Source organism: Mus caroli, chromosome 13 (assembly GCF_900094665.2).
Source record: "Mus caroli chromosome 13, CAROLI_EIJ_v1.1, whole genome shotgun sequence".
NCBI lineage: Eukaryota > Metazoa > Chordata > Mammalia > Rodentia > Muridae > Mus > Mus caroli.
Window position 1 is genome coordinate 46,342,461 of NC_034582.1, and position 17,606 is coordinate 46,360,066.

Genomic DNA, 17,606 nt, shown 5'->3' on the forward strand with positions numbered 1-17,606 from the left:
TTTTTTTTTTTTTTTTTTTTTTTGTACGTAACTCTGCCTTGAGCCTTTTTTCCCTTCTCACTGTCCTCATTAGCTGCACTCCCTCTCAAATGCAAAACTTAAAATCTAGGGAGCATATGTGAGAGAGAACATGGTCTTTGCCCCTTTTTGCTGGTCTGCTTAGGTGGGATTGCTCTGCCCATCTGTCCCGGATCAGTTTGGTGATTGCTTTTTCTTTTTAGTTTTCTAAGGAATGTCATTGGGATTTTGATGAGGAGTGCACGGAATCTGTATGGGGCTTTAGTTTTCAGTGTGATTTCTGTCAGTTTATGAGCACGAAGATCTTTCCACCTGTACTGGCTAGTTTTGTGTGTCAACTTGACACAAGCTGGAGTTATCACAGAGAAAGGAGCCTCAGTTGAGCAAATGCCTCCATGAGATCCAGCTATAAGGCATTTTCTCAATTAGTGATCAAGGGGGGAGGGCCCACTATGGGTGGTGCCATCCCTGGGCTAGTAGTCTTGGGTTCTATAAGAAAGCAAGCTGAGCAAACCAGGGGAAGCAAGCCATTAAGAAACATCCTCCATGGCCTCTGTGTCAAGTCCTGCTTCCTACCCCAGGTGAGTTCCAGTCCTGACTTCCTTTGGTGATGAACAGCAATGTGGAGGTGTAAGCTAAATAAACCCTTTCCTCCCCAACTTGCTTCTTGGTCACGATGTTTGTACAGGAATAGAAACCCTGACTAAGACAAACTAGTATTCCTGTGACAACCTGACTATTATGTTTTAGGGAGGACTGTGGAAGGACTTTGGAACTTTGGGCTAGAAGATCCATTTGGTGTTAAGAGCTCTGTCAGATGTTGTATAGGAGCTTGGAAGATAATGTTAAGAACAGTGCAAACGATGGAGGTCTGACTTGTGGAATTTCAGAGGGAAAATTAAGGACTCTTATCCGGGCCATTGCTGTTTTGATTGTGAAGATTCTTCAGTTTTGGTTAGCTGGGGCTGAAGAATCAGCTGTGATTAACAAGATACCAGAACTACTAAAGTGAAACCTTTGCATTACTGGGACTATTGATGCTGGCTAGCTGGAACTAAGAAATTAGTGGTGATTTAAGAAGAGACCAGCATCATTGAGGTGAAATATTCTGGAAAGTGTTTTCTGAGAGCACAGAGAGATTGTGTTCCAGGGATAGCCAAGGTTGTATCTTGTCCTGTGGCTGGACTTGGTAATGAGAGTCACCCAGGTGGTACTGGTTTTGAAGACATGCAGTGGTCATGCAGAGCAGCTGAGGTTTGGCACTGTGATAGGCCATGGAAGGCCATTTGTGAAGGTGCAGCCTCAGTTACAATTGATGGCCCAGGACTGAAGGGGTTATGCAAAGGAGTTGAGGCTTGTCACCATGAAGAAAGCCTATGAGAGGCTGTTGGTAAAGCCTAGTTACAGAGGGAGACAGCAGTGTTTTGGAGATGCCAGCACCATGAGATGACCACCAAGAACAGCAGCAGCAGTGGAGTATAGGTAGCTGGAGCCTAGAAGACAAGGTATGTGCTACAAAGGCCAGAGCTAGAGAAGTGACCCAACCCAAGCCCTTGGAGGAGCCCAGAAGATCATGAGTGGATCCCAGATATTGGACAGTTAGAGTTTGATTTTGCTTTGATTGTGAGTGTGCCCTGATATTTTTCTCTTTTGAAAGAAGTATTTTAGTGGAGTCCACAGTTAAGAGACTTTGAATTTTAAAAGATATTGGATATTTTAAAAGGATTGAACTTTTAATATGTAAAGATTGTGGGACTTTTAACGTTATTTATATCTTGGGAATGAATGAGAAAGTAAGGGTTAAGACTTAAGAGTTATTTTTGTGTGTCAAGTTGACAAGGGGTCAGTTGTACTGGCTGGTTTTATGTGTCAACTTGACACAAGCTGGAGTTATCACAGAGAAAGGAGCTTCAGTTGAGCAAATGCCTCCATGAGATCCAGCTGTAAGGCATTTTCTCAATTAGTGATCAACAGGGGGAAGGCCCACTGTGGGTGGTGCCATCCCTGGGCTGGTAGTCTTGGGTTCTATAAGAAAGCAAGCTGAGCAAGCCAGGGGAAGCAAGCTATTAAGTAATATACCTCCATGGCCTCTGCATCAACTCCTGCTTCCTGCCTCAGGTGAGTTCCAGTCCTGACTTCCTTTGGTGATGAACAGCAGTGTGGATGTGTAAGCTGAGAACTTGCTTCTTGGTCATGATGTTTGTGCAGGAATAGAATTCCTGACTAAGACATCACCTTCTAGTATCTTCTTTCTTTGGTCTTGCAAATCTTACACTGTAGAGGTCTTCTAGCGGCCAAGTTAGTTTTCCCAGGTGGTCTTTGTTGTTGTTGTTGTTTGGGTTTGGGGGCTGGGGAGAGGTTTCAGTAACTAAGAGCACTTAATACCCCTCAGGAAAGCAGGGTTTAGCTTTCAGCATCCACATGGCAGCTTGGAATCTCCGCTTAAAACTCCAGTTCTGACCTCCTCTTCTGACTGCCTCCCCACCCCCTCCCCATGTCTGTCTGTCTGTCTGTCAGTCAAGTAGTTTTAAAAGCCTCTGATATTAATTATCCTTTCCACATTCCTTCCTCTGTGTTACCCGTTTAACCTTTCCTTTTCTATCATTCCCTCTTTTCTATCATTACATTTTCTCCACTCTTGAAGGATACTCTCACCTCCAAATTTTTCCCATTTCGTTAAGAGCTTCATAAAGATCTTTCTTCTGTTTCTCTGCCACTTTCTTCCAATATTGAGGGGAAAAGAGTTTTCTTTAGCCAAAAGAGCAAATATTTCTTGGATTCCTCTTTCATAAGAAGAAAGCGTTGCCGGGCGTGGTGGCGCACGCCTTTAATCCCAGCACTCGGGAGGCAGAGGCAGGTGGATTTCTGAGTTCCAGGACAGCCAGGGCTATACAGAGAGATCCAGGACAGCCAGGGCTATACAGAGAAACCCTGTCTCGAAAAACTAAAAAAAAAAAAAAAAGAAGAAAGCGTTTATTTGAGGGTTTGCTTGCAGTTTCAGAGGTGAGTCCATGGTCATCACAGTGGAGAGTGTTGTGGCAGGAGACACGCACAGCAGTAGCTGAGAGCTTGCATCTTACACAGTAGGGCAGAGAAGCAGTGAGACTGGGTGTGGTGTGGGCTTCTGAAACCTCACAGCCCTCCCCTAAGGACAACTTTCCTCCACGCAGACCACGCCTCCAGCACTCAGGATTTCTGAAGCAGGAGGATCACCGTGAGTTCAAGGGCAGACCCTGCCTTCAAAAACTGAAAAGGGCTGGTGAAGGGCCACAGCCAGAAGAGATACTTGGCACCAAGACCCACATGGTAGAAGGGCAGAGCTGAGTTCATGCAAGTTGTTATCTGATCCACACACTGTGGTGCTGATGCACCCACACAGCTGCACACAAAATAAATAAGAATGAAAAGAAAACTCAACCATGATTTGTGTTAGAATCAACATTTAAGTAAAGTAGAAGACAGTAGGAAAAGCCCGCCTTTCCATTCTGACTCAGGCACGCACTGATACAATTCATACTGTGGAAATAAAAGCCATCTACAGACTCGGTGCAATCTCCATCACAATCCCAGTGATGTTTCTTGTGCAGAACTAGAAAAATACCCCTCCTAATTCATATGGAAGTAGCAGACATTCAAAATGGACAAAGCACTCCTAAGAAGAAATAACAGTGTCTCTTGTTTAGGATTTGGGAAGTTACAATGGCCCATGTTGAAGTTAGGAACCTGGTATGTATGACCAAACTGTTTCCTTGGTCAGGTGAGGCACCTGCCTTAGCCTTTGTTGTGAACCTGTTCCTATGGAGGGGAGTGCACTGGGACATGGGTGTAAAAATTTAATGGCTTATGACTGTTGCCTGAAGACAAAGGTAAAAACTGAGAAGATCTAGTGTTCTAAGACCTGTCTAAGGACCCACTCTCACTCCTGAGGAGGACAGATGCTTGTTCCTAGACACTTCACATGCCTAGAAGTCCTCTTTTGAGTCTGAGTGTTATTTAGTAGTTAGAAGCTTTTCTTCTCTTGTAATATTGGTTGTGTGAGTGGAGAGAGATTGAGAATTGTGTTACAACTGTAGTGTCAAAACAGTTACATATTCTGATTGATTCTCAAATACTATGAGACTGACATGAGTCCCTTACACCTGAAGTTGACCTGGGAGGATTGGTGATTAATGGAGGGGATAAAGAAAGTATGTCCTGTATAAAATAGTCTGCAGACAATAATATTTTCATAATTTATTGCCATAAAATACACAATTTATTTTTAAGTACACAAAATATGTGAGACCTGCACAAAGCACTTTAAAACTTGCGGTTGTCAGAGACATGTAAACACATGTAAAAGTACAGCACCTTATCGTAGTACTGTTAGCCGCTGCCACCAGCCTGCCACTCCAGGCTCCTCAGCTACTTCCTCTTGTTAGGGGAACTAGAGTCTTGTGAGGTCTGCTAGAATCGCCACCATCCATTGCTGCCCACTCCCACAGGAGCAGTTGTCCCCACTCAATTAGCAATCTCAGTACTAAGTGATTTTGTGGGAACTAGTGAGATAGCTCAGAGAGAAAAAGTGCTTGCCTCCTAAGCCTGGTGACTTGATTTCCACTCCCTAAACACATGTAATGTGTAAGACGAGAACCAACTCTGACTTCCACATTGTGGTGTGCACACACTTATGTGCATACGTGCTGTGTATGTTGGCCTTTGACAGCAGGCTGTGCAGCGTCTGTTGTAGTCCTTACACCTGCCACCTCAGGTTTTACCCCTGCCTCCCTTCACCACTCAGGCTTGTATTAACAGAAACCCATGTGTCCGTTTCCTCACATGCCTCTCAGTTGTCTGTTCCCTTGCCTAGCTCTTTCATGTTGTCTTGCCTAGCTATCTTCCCATTCTGTGGTACATGTTCCTATGTAAGGATTCTCTGGAGCAAGAGAACCAGTAGGAGATAGAAGAGCATGAGATAATGAGAATCTGAGTCATGCAATATGGAGGAGGCAAGAAGTCCTCTCAGTCTGCAGTGTGTGAGCCAGGAGAGCTGATGGTATAGTTCAGTCCTAGTTCAAGGCTGGAGAAGCAGGAGCCAGAAAAACATCTTCCTGCCTGTTGTGTCCAGGCCCTCAGCAGGCTGAGTGAAGCCCATTTGCACTGCTGAGGTCACATTGTTTTCCCCTAGTCCAGTAGTTCAAATACTGACCTCTTTCCAGAACATTCTCAGACAACACCCAGAAACAAACATCCAATCTGGGCACTTCTTGGCACAGTCAACTGGACAGTGTCTCTTTCCTTTGCTTAGTGCCAGTAACAGTTTTATCTAATACATGGATATATTTTCCTGGCCAGCCTTTACTGCCAATCACAACTCGGTCAAGAACATTTCTTCTTTAAAGTGCTTTTGCATATTGTCCAGCAGGACTCCAGGGCTGGAAGGGAGGTGAGAAGATAAGCAGATGCCCCCTTTGCCCCAGATGACTTCCCTAGCTTCCTCAGCTCAGTGCATGCTGGCTGATTTGAAACAGGGCTTTTCCTTAGCCACCTGGGTCTATTTATTGCTTTGTCTGTGGGGTTTTTTGTTTTGTTTGTTTTTCTGGATCTGCCTCTGGACTTTATTTCCTGGCTCTATTCACACCCAGTTAGGGTTTTACACTTGGTGGGGGTGGGGTGGCCTGGGGACATGGCTCTCCCTAGGAGGAAGGTGTGCTGCTTTGAGGGCAGGGGTGGGGAGGAGGTGTGGAGGTGTCTGGCTTCTAGGAGCTGCATTTTCCCCACTCCTTTTCCCAGTTCCACAGTGCCTCAGCTCCTCCCTCCCTCCCTCCTCCCTCCCAAAGCTTACTGGCTCTGAAGTCCTTCCTCATGTTTTCAAGAGACCATTGTTTCCAGAACCTCTGGCAAGGCTAAGAGCATGCAAACAATGCATTTCTTTTATATATTTTTAGCTATTGTAACTATGATTTCTTTTTTTTTTTCTTTTTTTAAGAAATTAATTGTAATTGTCATACATATTTGTAAAATGGGAAGGAAACCTCTTCAGCCCTGTTTGACTCTCGGCACATAGCAGCAACTGTCAAGTTGGTGTGGCTTGTGTTGCGTCCAATCTTGACCTTTGTCCTTTTATTTCAAAGTGAAATGAAGTGTGGCCTTCCTCCCATCCCCCTCCCCCCCATGTCAGAAGCCAGGATAAGGGCCCGGGGAAGATGACTGAGTGGGTAAAGTGCTTTCTTAAGAAGCATGAGGACCTGTGTTTGGGTCCTCAGATGGACCATTTGTTTCTAACTTCAGTTGTTTGGGGTATGGCAGAGATGGGTGGATCCTAGGAACTCATTGCCAGCCAGTCTAGCCTAAATGGCAAGTTCCAAATTTTTATATATATATATATATATATATATATATATATATATATATATATATATAGAGAGAGAGAGAGAGAGAGAGAGAGAGAGGGGAGAGAGAGAAGATGAGGTGAAGAGCACGCAGTGGAGGAAGACACCTAACAGCACCCCTGGCCTCTTCATGAACACACGTTCTTGTATGTGCATGTGTGCACACATAAAAAATAGCCAGAGTATTAGCATTTTATGTAAATATTTCAACCACAGAAACACCATCATTTGATGTTACTGTAATAGTTTTCATATGTTAGTATTTTGTCATAAACTATTAAAATATACTTGTGAAACATTCAAGTATGTGAGGAAATTGTGCTTCTGAGTGAACTGAAGTGCACGCACATACAGTCCAGCTCATTTACCAGGACATAAGGAGGAATGAAATACTGTTTTTTCTTTCTTTCTTTTTTTTTTTTTTAAATGAGCTTGTGAGTGCTTCCATCATACATGTATGTATACTACATGCTTGCCTGATTTCTGAAGAGACCAGGAAAAGGCATTGGAACTGAGTACAGGCAGTTATAAAAGAATTTGGGTCATATGTAAGATCAGCAAATGTTGTTACCTACTGAGGCATTTCTTCAGCCCGTTATTTTTGAAGCACATTTTGCTATGCAGCCTGGGCTGGCCTTAAACTTGTAGTCCTGCCTCACCAGTAGGAGTTTGTCTGTTCCTTTAGGATCATATGTAATGAAGAACATGCAAACTGATGGCTATATTGGGTTCAGATATGCATTCTTGTGAGAATAATACATTGTATGTGTGAATACAGAAAACATCGGACCAGTGTGGGACCAAGCAAGCCTGTGTCCCAACCCCGGCGGAACATCGTAGGCTGCAGGATCCAGCATGGGTGGAGAGAGGGCAATGGCCCTGTTACCCAGTGGAAGGGGACTGTCCTGGACCAGGTGCCTGTGAATCCTTCCCTGTATCTTATAAAGTACGATGGATTTGACTGTGTTTATGGACTAGAACTTAATAAGGATGAAAGAGTTTCTGCACTGGAAGTCCTCCCTGATAGAGTTGGTAAGTTTTTAAAGTTATTTTAAAAACATTATTTTAAAAGTGATAATTGGATGCTTTTTGATTTTCTTTATCAGTGTTTTAACTTGTATCTGATCTCAAGCACCTCTGATAACATCACTTAAACACACAGAACTGATCCAGGGCAGATGTTCTGAAACCACAGTTCAGAGCATGATGAAGAGCCTTTATGAGATACATCTTGGACCTAAAGGTTTCCAGTCTTCTAGCTGTTCAGTGTCATCAGGAATTAGGATAGGCTCTCTGGCATGGTGTGTTGACGTCACAGCTCAGTCAGACTTGGCTTGTTTCACTCATTGCCTGTCACGAATGGTAATTGTACTTGGAACTGCAGCACAAGCATCCAGGATGTACACTCTGTCCATTTTTAGGAAGTTTTGAAAGTGGAAAGCTTTGATGTTATGTCATGCTGTCTCCGTTTTGCTTTATAAAATGTCCCTTAAGGCACAAAGTCTAAAACTACTGATTATTGATGGCAGTTTTTTTTTTTTTTTTTTNGGGTTTTCGAGACAGGGTTTCTCTGTGTAGCCCTGGCTGTCCTGGAACTCACTTTGTAGACCAGGCTGGCCTCGAACTCAGAAATCCGCCTGCCTCTGCCTCCCGAGTGCTGGGATTAAAGGCGTGCGCCACCACGCCCGGCTGATGGCAGTTTTAAGTAGGATATACACAAGTAATGTTACTTAGAAGTTTGCTTCAGAACATTTTACGGCTGTTACTGCTATTTAAAATACTAATTTATTTTCTTTCAGAATTGTCTTTAAGGTTTTGCGACTTTTGAAAATTAAGCCCCACAGAACTCGAAAGTCTTCTCATTACAGTAAAGCATAATTCCGTTTTCACAAAGTTTTATATTTACATTTTCAACTATTTTTAGACAAGATGTAAAAATGGTTATAATCCCATCTAGGGCAGATCTGTAGCTCACTTGAGCCTTACTCAGGATGGTCTTCAACTCAGGAGCTAAGCCTCCTCCTGTCTCAAGCTTCCTGACTGAGTAGCTGGGATGATGGGCGTGTGCCACGTACCTGGCACTCACTCTTCCTAGTGTGACAGCTCTTGAGTGCATACCTTGTACTTTTAATCTGAGGTCAGGTCTCCCACTGGAAACAGGGATGTTAAAGGTCTTATTGGCACCTTACAAAGCTGTAACTACCTTAACTACTTTGTCTCAGCTGTGTTAAGTGGTGGTTAACTACCTTAACTACTTTGTTTCAGCTGTGTTAAGTGGTGGTTAAGAGGTGTTGAGGTGAATCTTCTGACCCAGGATTTCAGTCTGTGTCTGCTTTGCAGGGCAAGACTTCTCACTTGCCTCTTCATAGGACAGAAAGAGACCATGTGAGCATACCTGGCTGTGTATCATCAAGGGCAGCATGTGTTCTTTATAGTTTTCTCTTGTCTGGTGTTTGTCAGATGACATGGATTATGGTTTGAAGAGAGAAATCCAAATGATGGTTCAAGATCCTGTGTGTCTGATGCAGTTAGTAAGTAGTTCAGTGCTCTTGGGCTTGGCCTCGAGCTCACTGCCCTCTTCCTGCCTTAGGCTCTGGAGGGCCAGGGTTATAGGTAGGAACAACTATACTTGGCTAGACACTTACAAATCTTAACTTTAATGCTCACTGTGAGAGTAGAATCTATAAGGTTATTTGCTTTTTGAGGAGACAGTCTTCTAGCTCACTGGTGTGTACATTGAACTGTATAATGATGCAAGAGATGGGAAGGAGCTAGCTGAAGAGCATGTAGTGGCACCAGGGTGCTCATACCTGCTACTTCCCTAACATTAAGATAAGGATTTGTCCCCCTTACCCTCTTCATTGTTTTAGTTACACAGTGTGAGTCCCCTTTGTCTGTCAGGAAGGTCTACATAATTCAGACCTTTCACACACACACCCAAGCCAAGCATGATCAAGATAGATAAAGATTCACTCAGAGGGCAAGGTGGCTAGTGTGAAACGGCAAATGCAGTGCAGAGTGTGTTATTTAGAACTATTTGTATGTGTGTAGTGATCAACACTAGCATGTTAAGGTATGAAGCTCTGTAAGTGTAGGCAGCTTCTTCCCTTTCTCCCTACTGCCCACCATTCTTGTCTTTAGGGATTTGGCTACTCTGTAACACACCCTGTAAATGGCGTCATAGAGAATTGAGTTTCGCTGACTGATTGATTTCATCTAGTGCTGTGCACGCAGGGCTCATTCACAGAGTAGCACGTGGCAGGAGTGCCTTCCCTTTCAGTACTGAAAGTCATACTCTGGTTTATACAGGAGTACACCATTTTGTTTATCTATGAGCCCTTCCATGTTGGAAGCTGCTGCGAATGTACTGTCTGGTGTCTCTGAAACCTTCCTGTTTTTCTGGGTGAAGAACAAAACCACCTGCCAAGAAGTGCTTTGGCTTGATCATGGGGTCTTCTAATTTATATTTTTTCAGTGGGATTGCCACAATGTTTCCTACGTTGTTGGCGTTTTTTACAGCCCCACCAGCAGTGCACAGGGTTTCAGATCTCCTTTTGATAGGAGCCCGCTGTAGGTGTAAGGGTATGTAGTTAAGAAGGTGGAGTGTATCTGCATGCTTATTAGCCATCTGTCTATCGTCTTTGCAGAAGTGTTCCTTCAAATTCTGTTTTTTAATTAGAAGACTTTTGCTATGGTGGTCATTGAGGAGTTGTAGTTCTTTGTATATTTATTCTTAAGACATATGTTTGTAACAGTTTGAAGAGTTTAGTGGGAACTGTTTCAGACTATGTTGCAATTGTCCTTTGAGGAGCTATTACTTGTATAATTTGTAGTATCGAATGAATAGCTAGAATTATCTGGGGGAAAATTAAGAAATTTTTTTAGATTTATTTATTTATTATATGTAAGTACACTGTAGCTGTCTTCAGACACTCCAGAATGGTTGTGAGCCACCATGTGGTTGCTGGGATTTGAACTCGGGACCTTGGGAAGAGCAGTCTGCGCGCTTAACCACTGAGCCATCTCACCAGCCCACTAAAAATCTTTTTTTTTTTTTTCTCCAACATCAGATCACTGAGGCTGGATCTCATATAACTAAAAACATGATAGTTTGAATGAAGTTGTTTTAAAAAACTACACATAAAGGAAGCCAGAGGTGGCTTAACACTTAATATTTGCTGAGCATTCAACAGGACCTCAGCCAGTTCAGCAACTGCTGAACAGGACAGGTATCCAGCAATACCTGTCACAGCAGCTCCAAGGGATCTTATACCCTTCTCTGGCCTTTACATGCATATATACATACATATACGCACAAGCAATATCTTAAATACTTTTAACTAGACAATAAGATTTCAAAAATATAGCTAAGCAGTGGAGGCACATACCTTTAATCCCAGCACTTGGAAGGCAGAGGCAGGTGGATTTCTGAGTTCGAGGCCGCCTGGTCTACAGAGTGAGTTCCAGGACAGCCAGGGCTACACAGATGAACCCTGTCTCGAAAAACAGAAAGTCAAACAAACCCCCCCCCCCAAAATCAAAAAATGTGAAATTATTTTACCTTTTTTTTGGATTTTTTTATTAGATATTTTCTTCATTTACATTTCAAATGCTATCCCAAAAGTCCCCTATACCCTCCCCCGCCCTGCTCCCCATTTTTTACTTTTACTAAATTTTTAATGATTCCTAATTTGAAGAAGCCATTGGGTGCGCTTGTGTGTCCATGTATGTTTTAAGTGTTCTGCAGGGCCTATTTCATGCTGTTTCTGATTGCTGTTATATATGTAACCCCACAAACGAGTTGTATGTCCTAAGCACATTGAATAGCATTATACTTGCCGAGAAAGTCCAAAGTTCTTTTCCTTTGGATTTTAATAGAGAAACTGGGTGAGTGACTAGAAAAGAGAACTGAGTAGTTTGAAAGATAGTTGTCTAGACTGTGAGGACTGGAGAGACACCCTTTATAACCTGTCCCATATTAAAAGCAACACACAAAAAGGCTGGTAATTCTTCACCTGCTTTTTGTATGAATGACAGTAGACCTAGGGCTATCCCTGGGCTGCCTTATGGTACCACTCAGGCATCCTGAAACTGCTCTAAGTGCTAGGAACAGAAATGGCCCTGCTTCGTGGGGAATATCCAGACACTACCCAGGTCAGCAGCTCCATAAAACAAAGTAGCGTTAGGTAATGGGACTGCTAACTAAGAACAGATCAGCACATGGGGAAGGTGGTGGTGCCACTGTCCCTAGTTGTCCTGGAGAGCTCTAGCAATCTTGCTAAGGAAATAGCCTGTCCCCTGAAGATAGGAAGAACTTTGTCTGGGTAGACTGAGCCAACTTTCAAGTTGAGGAGGGACAGAGGGGCTGAAGGATGGAGACATTTTATTTTTTTTATTTTTTATTTTTTTTAAAGATTTATTTATTATATGTAAGTACACTGTAGCTGTCTTCAGACACTCCAGAAGAGGGCGCCAGATCTCGTTGCGGATGGTTGTGAGCCACCATGTGGTTGCTGGGATTTGAACTCTGGACCTTCGGAAGAACAGTCGGGTGCTCTTACCCACTGAGCCATCTCACCAGCCCGATGGAGACATTTTAAATGGTAGTTTTCTTTAGGGACGATAAGTGATGACTCTAGTTGCTATAGAGAATACATTATAGGCATAAGAATAACTGTTCCCAAGAGCAGTGATGAGAAGTGAACCTCTGTTTGTTTAAAAACTATAACACATGCATCTTAGGTTAGTACTTTGCATTATGTATGTGAGGGTGGGTGGGTACATGGAGAGCTCAGAGGACTTCACATGATACTAGGAAGAGGCAGCATGTGTGCTGTGCATGAGGACTCTGCTCTTGTTGCTACCAGTGGGTCTCATGCTAATTCATAGCTTAAAGTAACTGCCAGCTAACCAGTGAAAGCACCCACAGCCTGTGCTATAGAATACTGATAGAACACTGAGCACCTGAGTCCAGAGTAACAGAACAGATTGTTGCTCACCTTGGGGCAGGTTTCTTCCTGTTTAATCCACATCTGTGCTAGACCCTGGCATTTAGTTGCTCGTCTGAGATCCTTTGGTAAATACTTGCTGAAGTATTTTGCTCTTTTAATTCCAGCAACATCTCGGATCAGCGATGCACACTTAGCGGACACAATGATTGGCAAAGCAGTGGAGCACATGTTTGAGACAGAGGATGGCTCTAAAGATGAGTGGAGGGGGATGGTCTTGGCACGAGCGCCTGTCATGAACACATGGTTTTACATCACCTATGAGAAAGACCCTGTCTTGTACATGTACCAGCTCCTCGATGACTACAAAGAAGGCGACCTCCGCATCATGCCTGATTCCAGTAAGTCTCACACACTGGTGATTTGAAAGGAATTTTTACTTGTGTATCTTAGATGACAGAATGACCACTTAGAAAGGTTATTTTAAATTTTTAGAGACATTTCAGTGAAGACTTTTTTATTAATGGAAAGAATGTAGCCATGGTAGGAATAAAGTGAATCCGTTCTGTTGCTTTCTGTAGCTGTTCCATTGTAAGTCTAGTCCTTCCCCTAGATGATTTATTTTGGAGCAGGTCGTTGACATTGATGATTTAATCTGTGTATATTGAATTTGTAAGGAAACTGGTTTCAGAAAACAGTTAATTGGAGCCTTTAGATAAATCTCAGTGCTAGAGAGGGGACTTGCCAAACGCCCGTGAGGCCCTGTCTTATATCCCTAGCACCACAAAAGCAAAGCTGACACAGGGAAGAGTGGGCAGTGGAGTAGTGACATGGGCTTCTGGAGACAGGCTTTGTCTTTGAGACAGCCATGTAGCAGAGGTTGGCCCTGAACTTATTTATAACTTAAACTGGCCTTGAATTTAATCAATCTCTTGCCTTGAGCTCCAGAGTGCTGGGATTAACAGTAGTGCACCCTGTGTCTATGTAGGATTTTTTTGTTTGTTTGTTTTTGGTTTTTCGAGACAGGGTGTCTGTGTAGCCCTGTCTGTCCTGGAACTCACTTTGTAGACCAGGCTGGCCTTGAACTCAGAAATCCACCTGTCTCTGCCTCCCAATTGCTGGGATTATGAAGGCCTCCCGGCCGTCTATGCAGGTTTTGCTTCAAACAGAGCAGTTTCATTTTTCCGTTTAATTGGTTTGGTTTGGTTTTTGGTTTGGGGGGTTGTTTTTGTACTGTAAAGTCAACCCAGTGGGTTTTAGTATATTCACAGCTATGCATGCTTGTCCAGGCCGTTAGCCTCAGAGCACTGCTGCATCACCAAGGCCCTGCTGCTTACCACCCCTAGTTTGCAGTGGGAGTTTAGGATGATCTTCACCTTTCTCCTTAGTTGAAGATGACTTTGAATTCCTCATCCCCTGCCTCCACCATGCCCAGCTTTTTTATTTCTGATCTCCCTGTCCTTTACTCACAGCCCTAAGCAGCCAGTAATTTTACTGCTGTGGAGTTTCATGTGAATGGGTCTTGTGTGGTCTTTTGTGACTCGATTTTTATTTAGCATTTCCCTCATGTTGGAACAAGCGTTAGGATTATATTGTATTTCATTTGTCTAGCTGTTGATTCATATTTGGGTTGTTCCTGTATTTTTGGTTACTATGAATATTGGTGTTTATAAACACAGTATGTGAGATTCTCTGTGGGTGTGTGTTCATATTTTTCCTTAGTGTATACTTTTAAGTGGAATTCTTTGGTCTTGGTGTCCTCTCCAGGTTGTGTTGCTTTCAAGTGGGCGAGCGAGGGTCTGCTCTCCTCATCAGCACGTGCTTGTTTTCATTCTAATAGTTCTTCTACTGAGGATGAAGTAATTTCCCGTTGTGGTTTACTTTGTGTTTCCCTGGTGACCAGTGATGCCATAGGAATCTTTTTGTGTGCTTAGTAGACATTTGTGTATCTCTGGTGAAATGAATGCTTAGAGTCAGTAGATACATGTCTTTTATTACAAATCGGATTTCAAGATGTTCTCCTTCTCTGGGCTGTCTTTTCACTTGGTGGGGGGTCCATCACAACAGATCCTTGCCATGTTGCTTAGGCTGGCCTGCAGGTCTATATGATCCAAACTGGCCTCAAAGTCCCCGTCTTCCTGCTCTGTGATCATGTCCCCGTGCTGGATTGCAGGTGTGATGTGCCATTTCCTCTGTCTTTTCTCATCTTGAGGATCGTAGACACGGAGGTTGTTAACTTTCAGGTCCGGTTCCAGTCTTTTGTGTTTTTTTTTTGTTTTTTTTTGTTTTTGTTTTTTTTTTTTTTTGGTTTTTCGAGACAGGGTTTTTCTGTGTAGCCCTGGCTGTCCTGGCACTCACTTTGTAGACCAGGGTAGCCTCGAACTCAGAAATCCGCCTGCCTCTGCCTCCTGAGTGCTGGGATTAAAGGCGTGCGCCACCACGCCCGGCTCAGTCTTTTGTTACTTGTGCTTTTGCTGTTTTTAGGTTTGCTGAATAAAGACCCTCATGTTAGCTCTTTTGTTTTCTTTCACATGGTTCATAGTTGGATATGTTTTTTAAATAACATGTGGTATAGTGTGAGGTCAGGGTAGAGAGGTCAGCTCACTCTTTTTTGTGTAGATCCCCATGTGGCTGAGCACCACGTATTGAAAAGACTACTCTTTCTTCCCTAGAATGGCAGCTTTGACATCTTGTTGGGAATCCTTTGCCGTGGAAATGTGAATGTGACTGGATCCCCAGTTCTGTTTCCCTGTTTCTCTCTCTCTCTCTCTCCTTGCAGCTCCCACACTGCATGGCATTGTTCTGTAGTAAATATTGAAATCAGAAGTGTGAGACCACTGCCTTAGTTCATCCCAGGGCTGCCTGGGCTGTTTAGTCTGGGTCTTTTGCAATTGCATATGAATTTTGAAATCAGTTTGCTAGTGTCCGTAAAGAAGTCTACTGGGATTCTGACTGTGTCGGTCATGTCTGCCTGCAGAGTGTGCTGCCCTCTTTTATTAACAAGTGTTAGCAAGTCTTCCAGTCTGTGACTGAGGATGCTTTTTAAAGCTTTGGGTGTGTGACGTTTTACAGCAGTGTTTTATAATTTTTAGAGTCTAAACATTCCTTTCTTTGGCCCCTAAGAATTTTTTAAAGTTACTATAAATGGTATTGTTTTCTTATGTGATTTTTGGATAAACCTGTTGGTTTAATAATTAGTATTTGATTTGTTTTGTTTTGAAAGAGTGACTTGCTATTTTATCAAGACCTCAAACTCTGGATTCCCTAGCCCAGCCTCCTGAGTGCTGGAACTGTAGCCCATCAGGCTAAACCTGTTCTAAAAGGACCTCTCCTTAGACACGTGGACTCTTGACCTGAGACCTTATGGCTAGCAGGCACACACCATGAGCAATGTGACAGTCATTTCTATTTTTCTTTGAAAAACTTTTTAAAAAGTTCTTCTATAAGGAAGCCAGTTAAGAGGAATTACTGATGAACATGTCTGGCCTGGAATGACTGCTTCATTTTTGAAAACGTTTTGTTCGTATTTACAAAGGAATTGTTTATATGCTGTAGGATTTATATTCAGAACTATGTTCTTTAAAAGCATTCTGCAGCCGTTAGAGAGATGCCCATCAAAACAAGTGCTGTTACTCTAAGAATCGACATGCGAGTCCTTGACACAGAATGCTGCATCTTTTCTAATGAATTGATCTCCTCGTGCCTTTCCAAGTTTCTGGATTTCCTGTCTGTTGTACAGACAGTTTGTCTCCCATTAGAATGGTGCTGACCTTCTAGTAGTTCTCAAGCAGCCCCATCACTGGGTTGAATCCAGTCTTTTTGTAAGCCTCAGGAGAAGGTCTGGACTCTAGAGTTTCTGTCAATCAGTTGGGATCATACATTTGGAATTTCTTGGTAAACTTGGAAGTTTTCTGTGCAAGTGTGTGTTAATAGGATAATGCCAACTGAGGGAAGAGAATTTTTGAGAAAAAGTATTTCTTTTTTCACTTTCCAGTTTAAAAGAGCTGACTGTGTGGTCATGTGTAGTTTACATTGTGTGTGTTTGTACCAGGAATCACTACAGTAGGTGCCACATTGTCATTCAGTGAGAGACTTGCTGTGGTTGGAAGTAAAGGTTGTTAATATAGACCTGTTCTGTAAGCCACACTAGGACGCTGTGCTGGTAAACTCCTGCACTTCCGAGTATGCCAAGGTAATAGAGTTTGCCTGTGTGCCACCCACGAGCCCATCTGCTCCTCTAAGAAGAGGTTTAAAATAGTCTTGTCCCCATCCCACTTTGTTTGGCTTGTTGTCGGTCTGTGTTTTCCTAGGGGCAGCTACAACCTAAGGCTCTCGGGGATGGTGCTGCTACCTGGGCTATCCTCTGGGATCTGATTTCCCATTTTCCTGCCCTGGGTGGAGTTAGTTCACCTAGTGCTTTCTTGTAAAGCATGGAGACTTTATTTCCTTTATTCTGAAACTGGGTGGAAGATGGTTGGCTGCATGGAAGTCCAGGAGGGGAAGTTATAAGACCTACAGGTGGGCGGGCCCCAATGGGCAGGCCTCAGCACTGGGATGAACAGCGTGTTCTCAGGAAGCCCTGTAGGAAAGTCGCTTTCAAAGCCATTAAAAATTAATTTTAGATGATTGTGGTTATAATTTGATGTGATCCCAAGAAGATTGAGTTATAATATTTAAATCACTCGTATATCTGTCTGGATGGGGCTCAGTAAACACGTGAGAAGTGCTTTGCTAAAGTACATCCTGGCAGTTACCTTCCAGACTGCTGCCCTTGGCCACTTTGGTGCTGCATTCTCATATATGAGAGTCTGGGGACATGGACCATGTGCCTGAAATACTTAAGAGTAACCCTTTAAGGAAGTGTTAACCTGACGAGATCATGATGAACTCAGGGTATCTTAGAAGTGTTTATATTTGCTGCAAAATGTGGTAGTGATCTATCTAAATATTGACTTGACTTTTTTTTTTTTTTTTTCTTTTCCTTTTTAAATACAGATGATTCGCCTCCAGCAGAAAGGGAGCCAGGAGAAGTTGTGGACAGCCTGGTAGGCAAGCAAGTGGAATATGCCAAAGAAGACGGCTCGAAAAGGACTGGCATGGTCATCCACCAAGTAGAGGCCAAGCCCTCTGTCTATTTCATCAAGTTTGATGACGACTTCCATATTTACGTCTACGATTTGGTGAAAACATCCTAGATGTCATCACAAACTTTGCCAAATTTGTGGAACTATTAAATGTATAATTTGTAGACATAAAGACTTGATTGCTT

The 17,606-nt window shown here is 43.1% G+C and overlaps 1 protein-coding gene across 2 annotated transcripts in view; it reads left to right on the forward strand.

Annotated features, from left to right (window-relative positions):
* Spin1 (spindlin 1) overlaps window positions 1-17,606 on the forward strand; it is a 48,941-nt gene extending 31,335 nt beyond the window's left edge. The window contains exons 4-6 of one of the 2 annotated variants that reach the window (XM_021180282.2): window positions 7,168-7,421; window positions 12,505-12,738; window positions 17,333-17,587. In XM_021180282.2, the coding sequence (XP_021035941.1) occupies window positions 7,168-7,421; window positions 12,505-12,738; window positions 17,333-17,532 (688 nt within the window). In that variant the 3' untranslated portion in view covers window positions 17,533-17,587. Of the gene's footprint in view, window positions 1-7,167; window positions 7,422-12,504; window positions 12,739-17,332 lie in introns of both variants that reach the window. The other variant, XM_029468349.1, reaches the window with a different exon arrangement.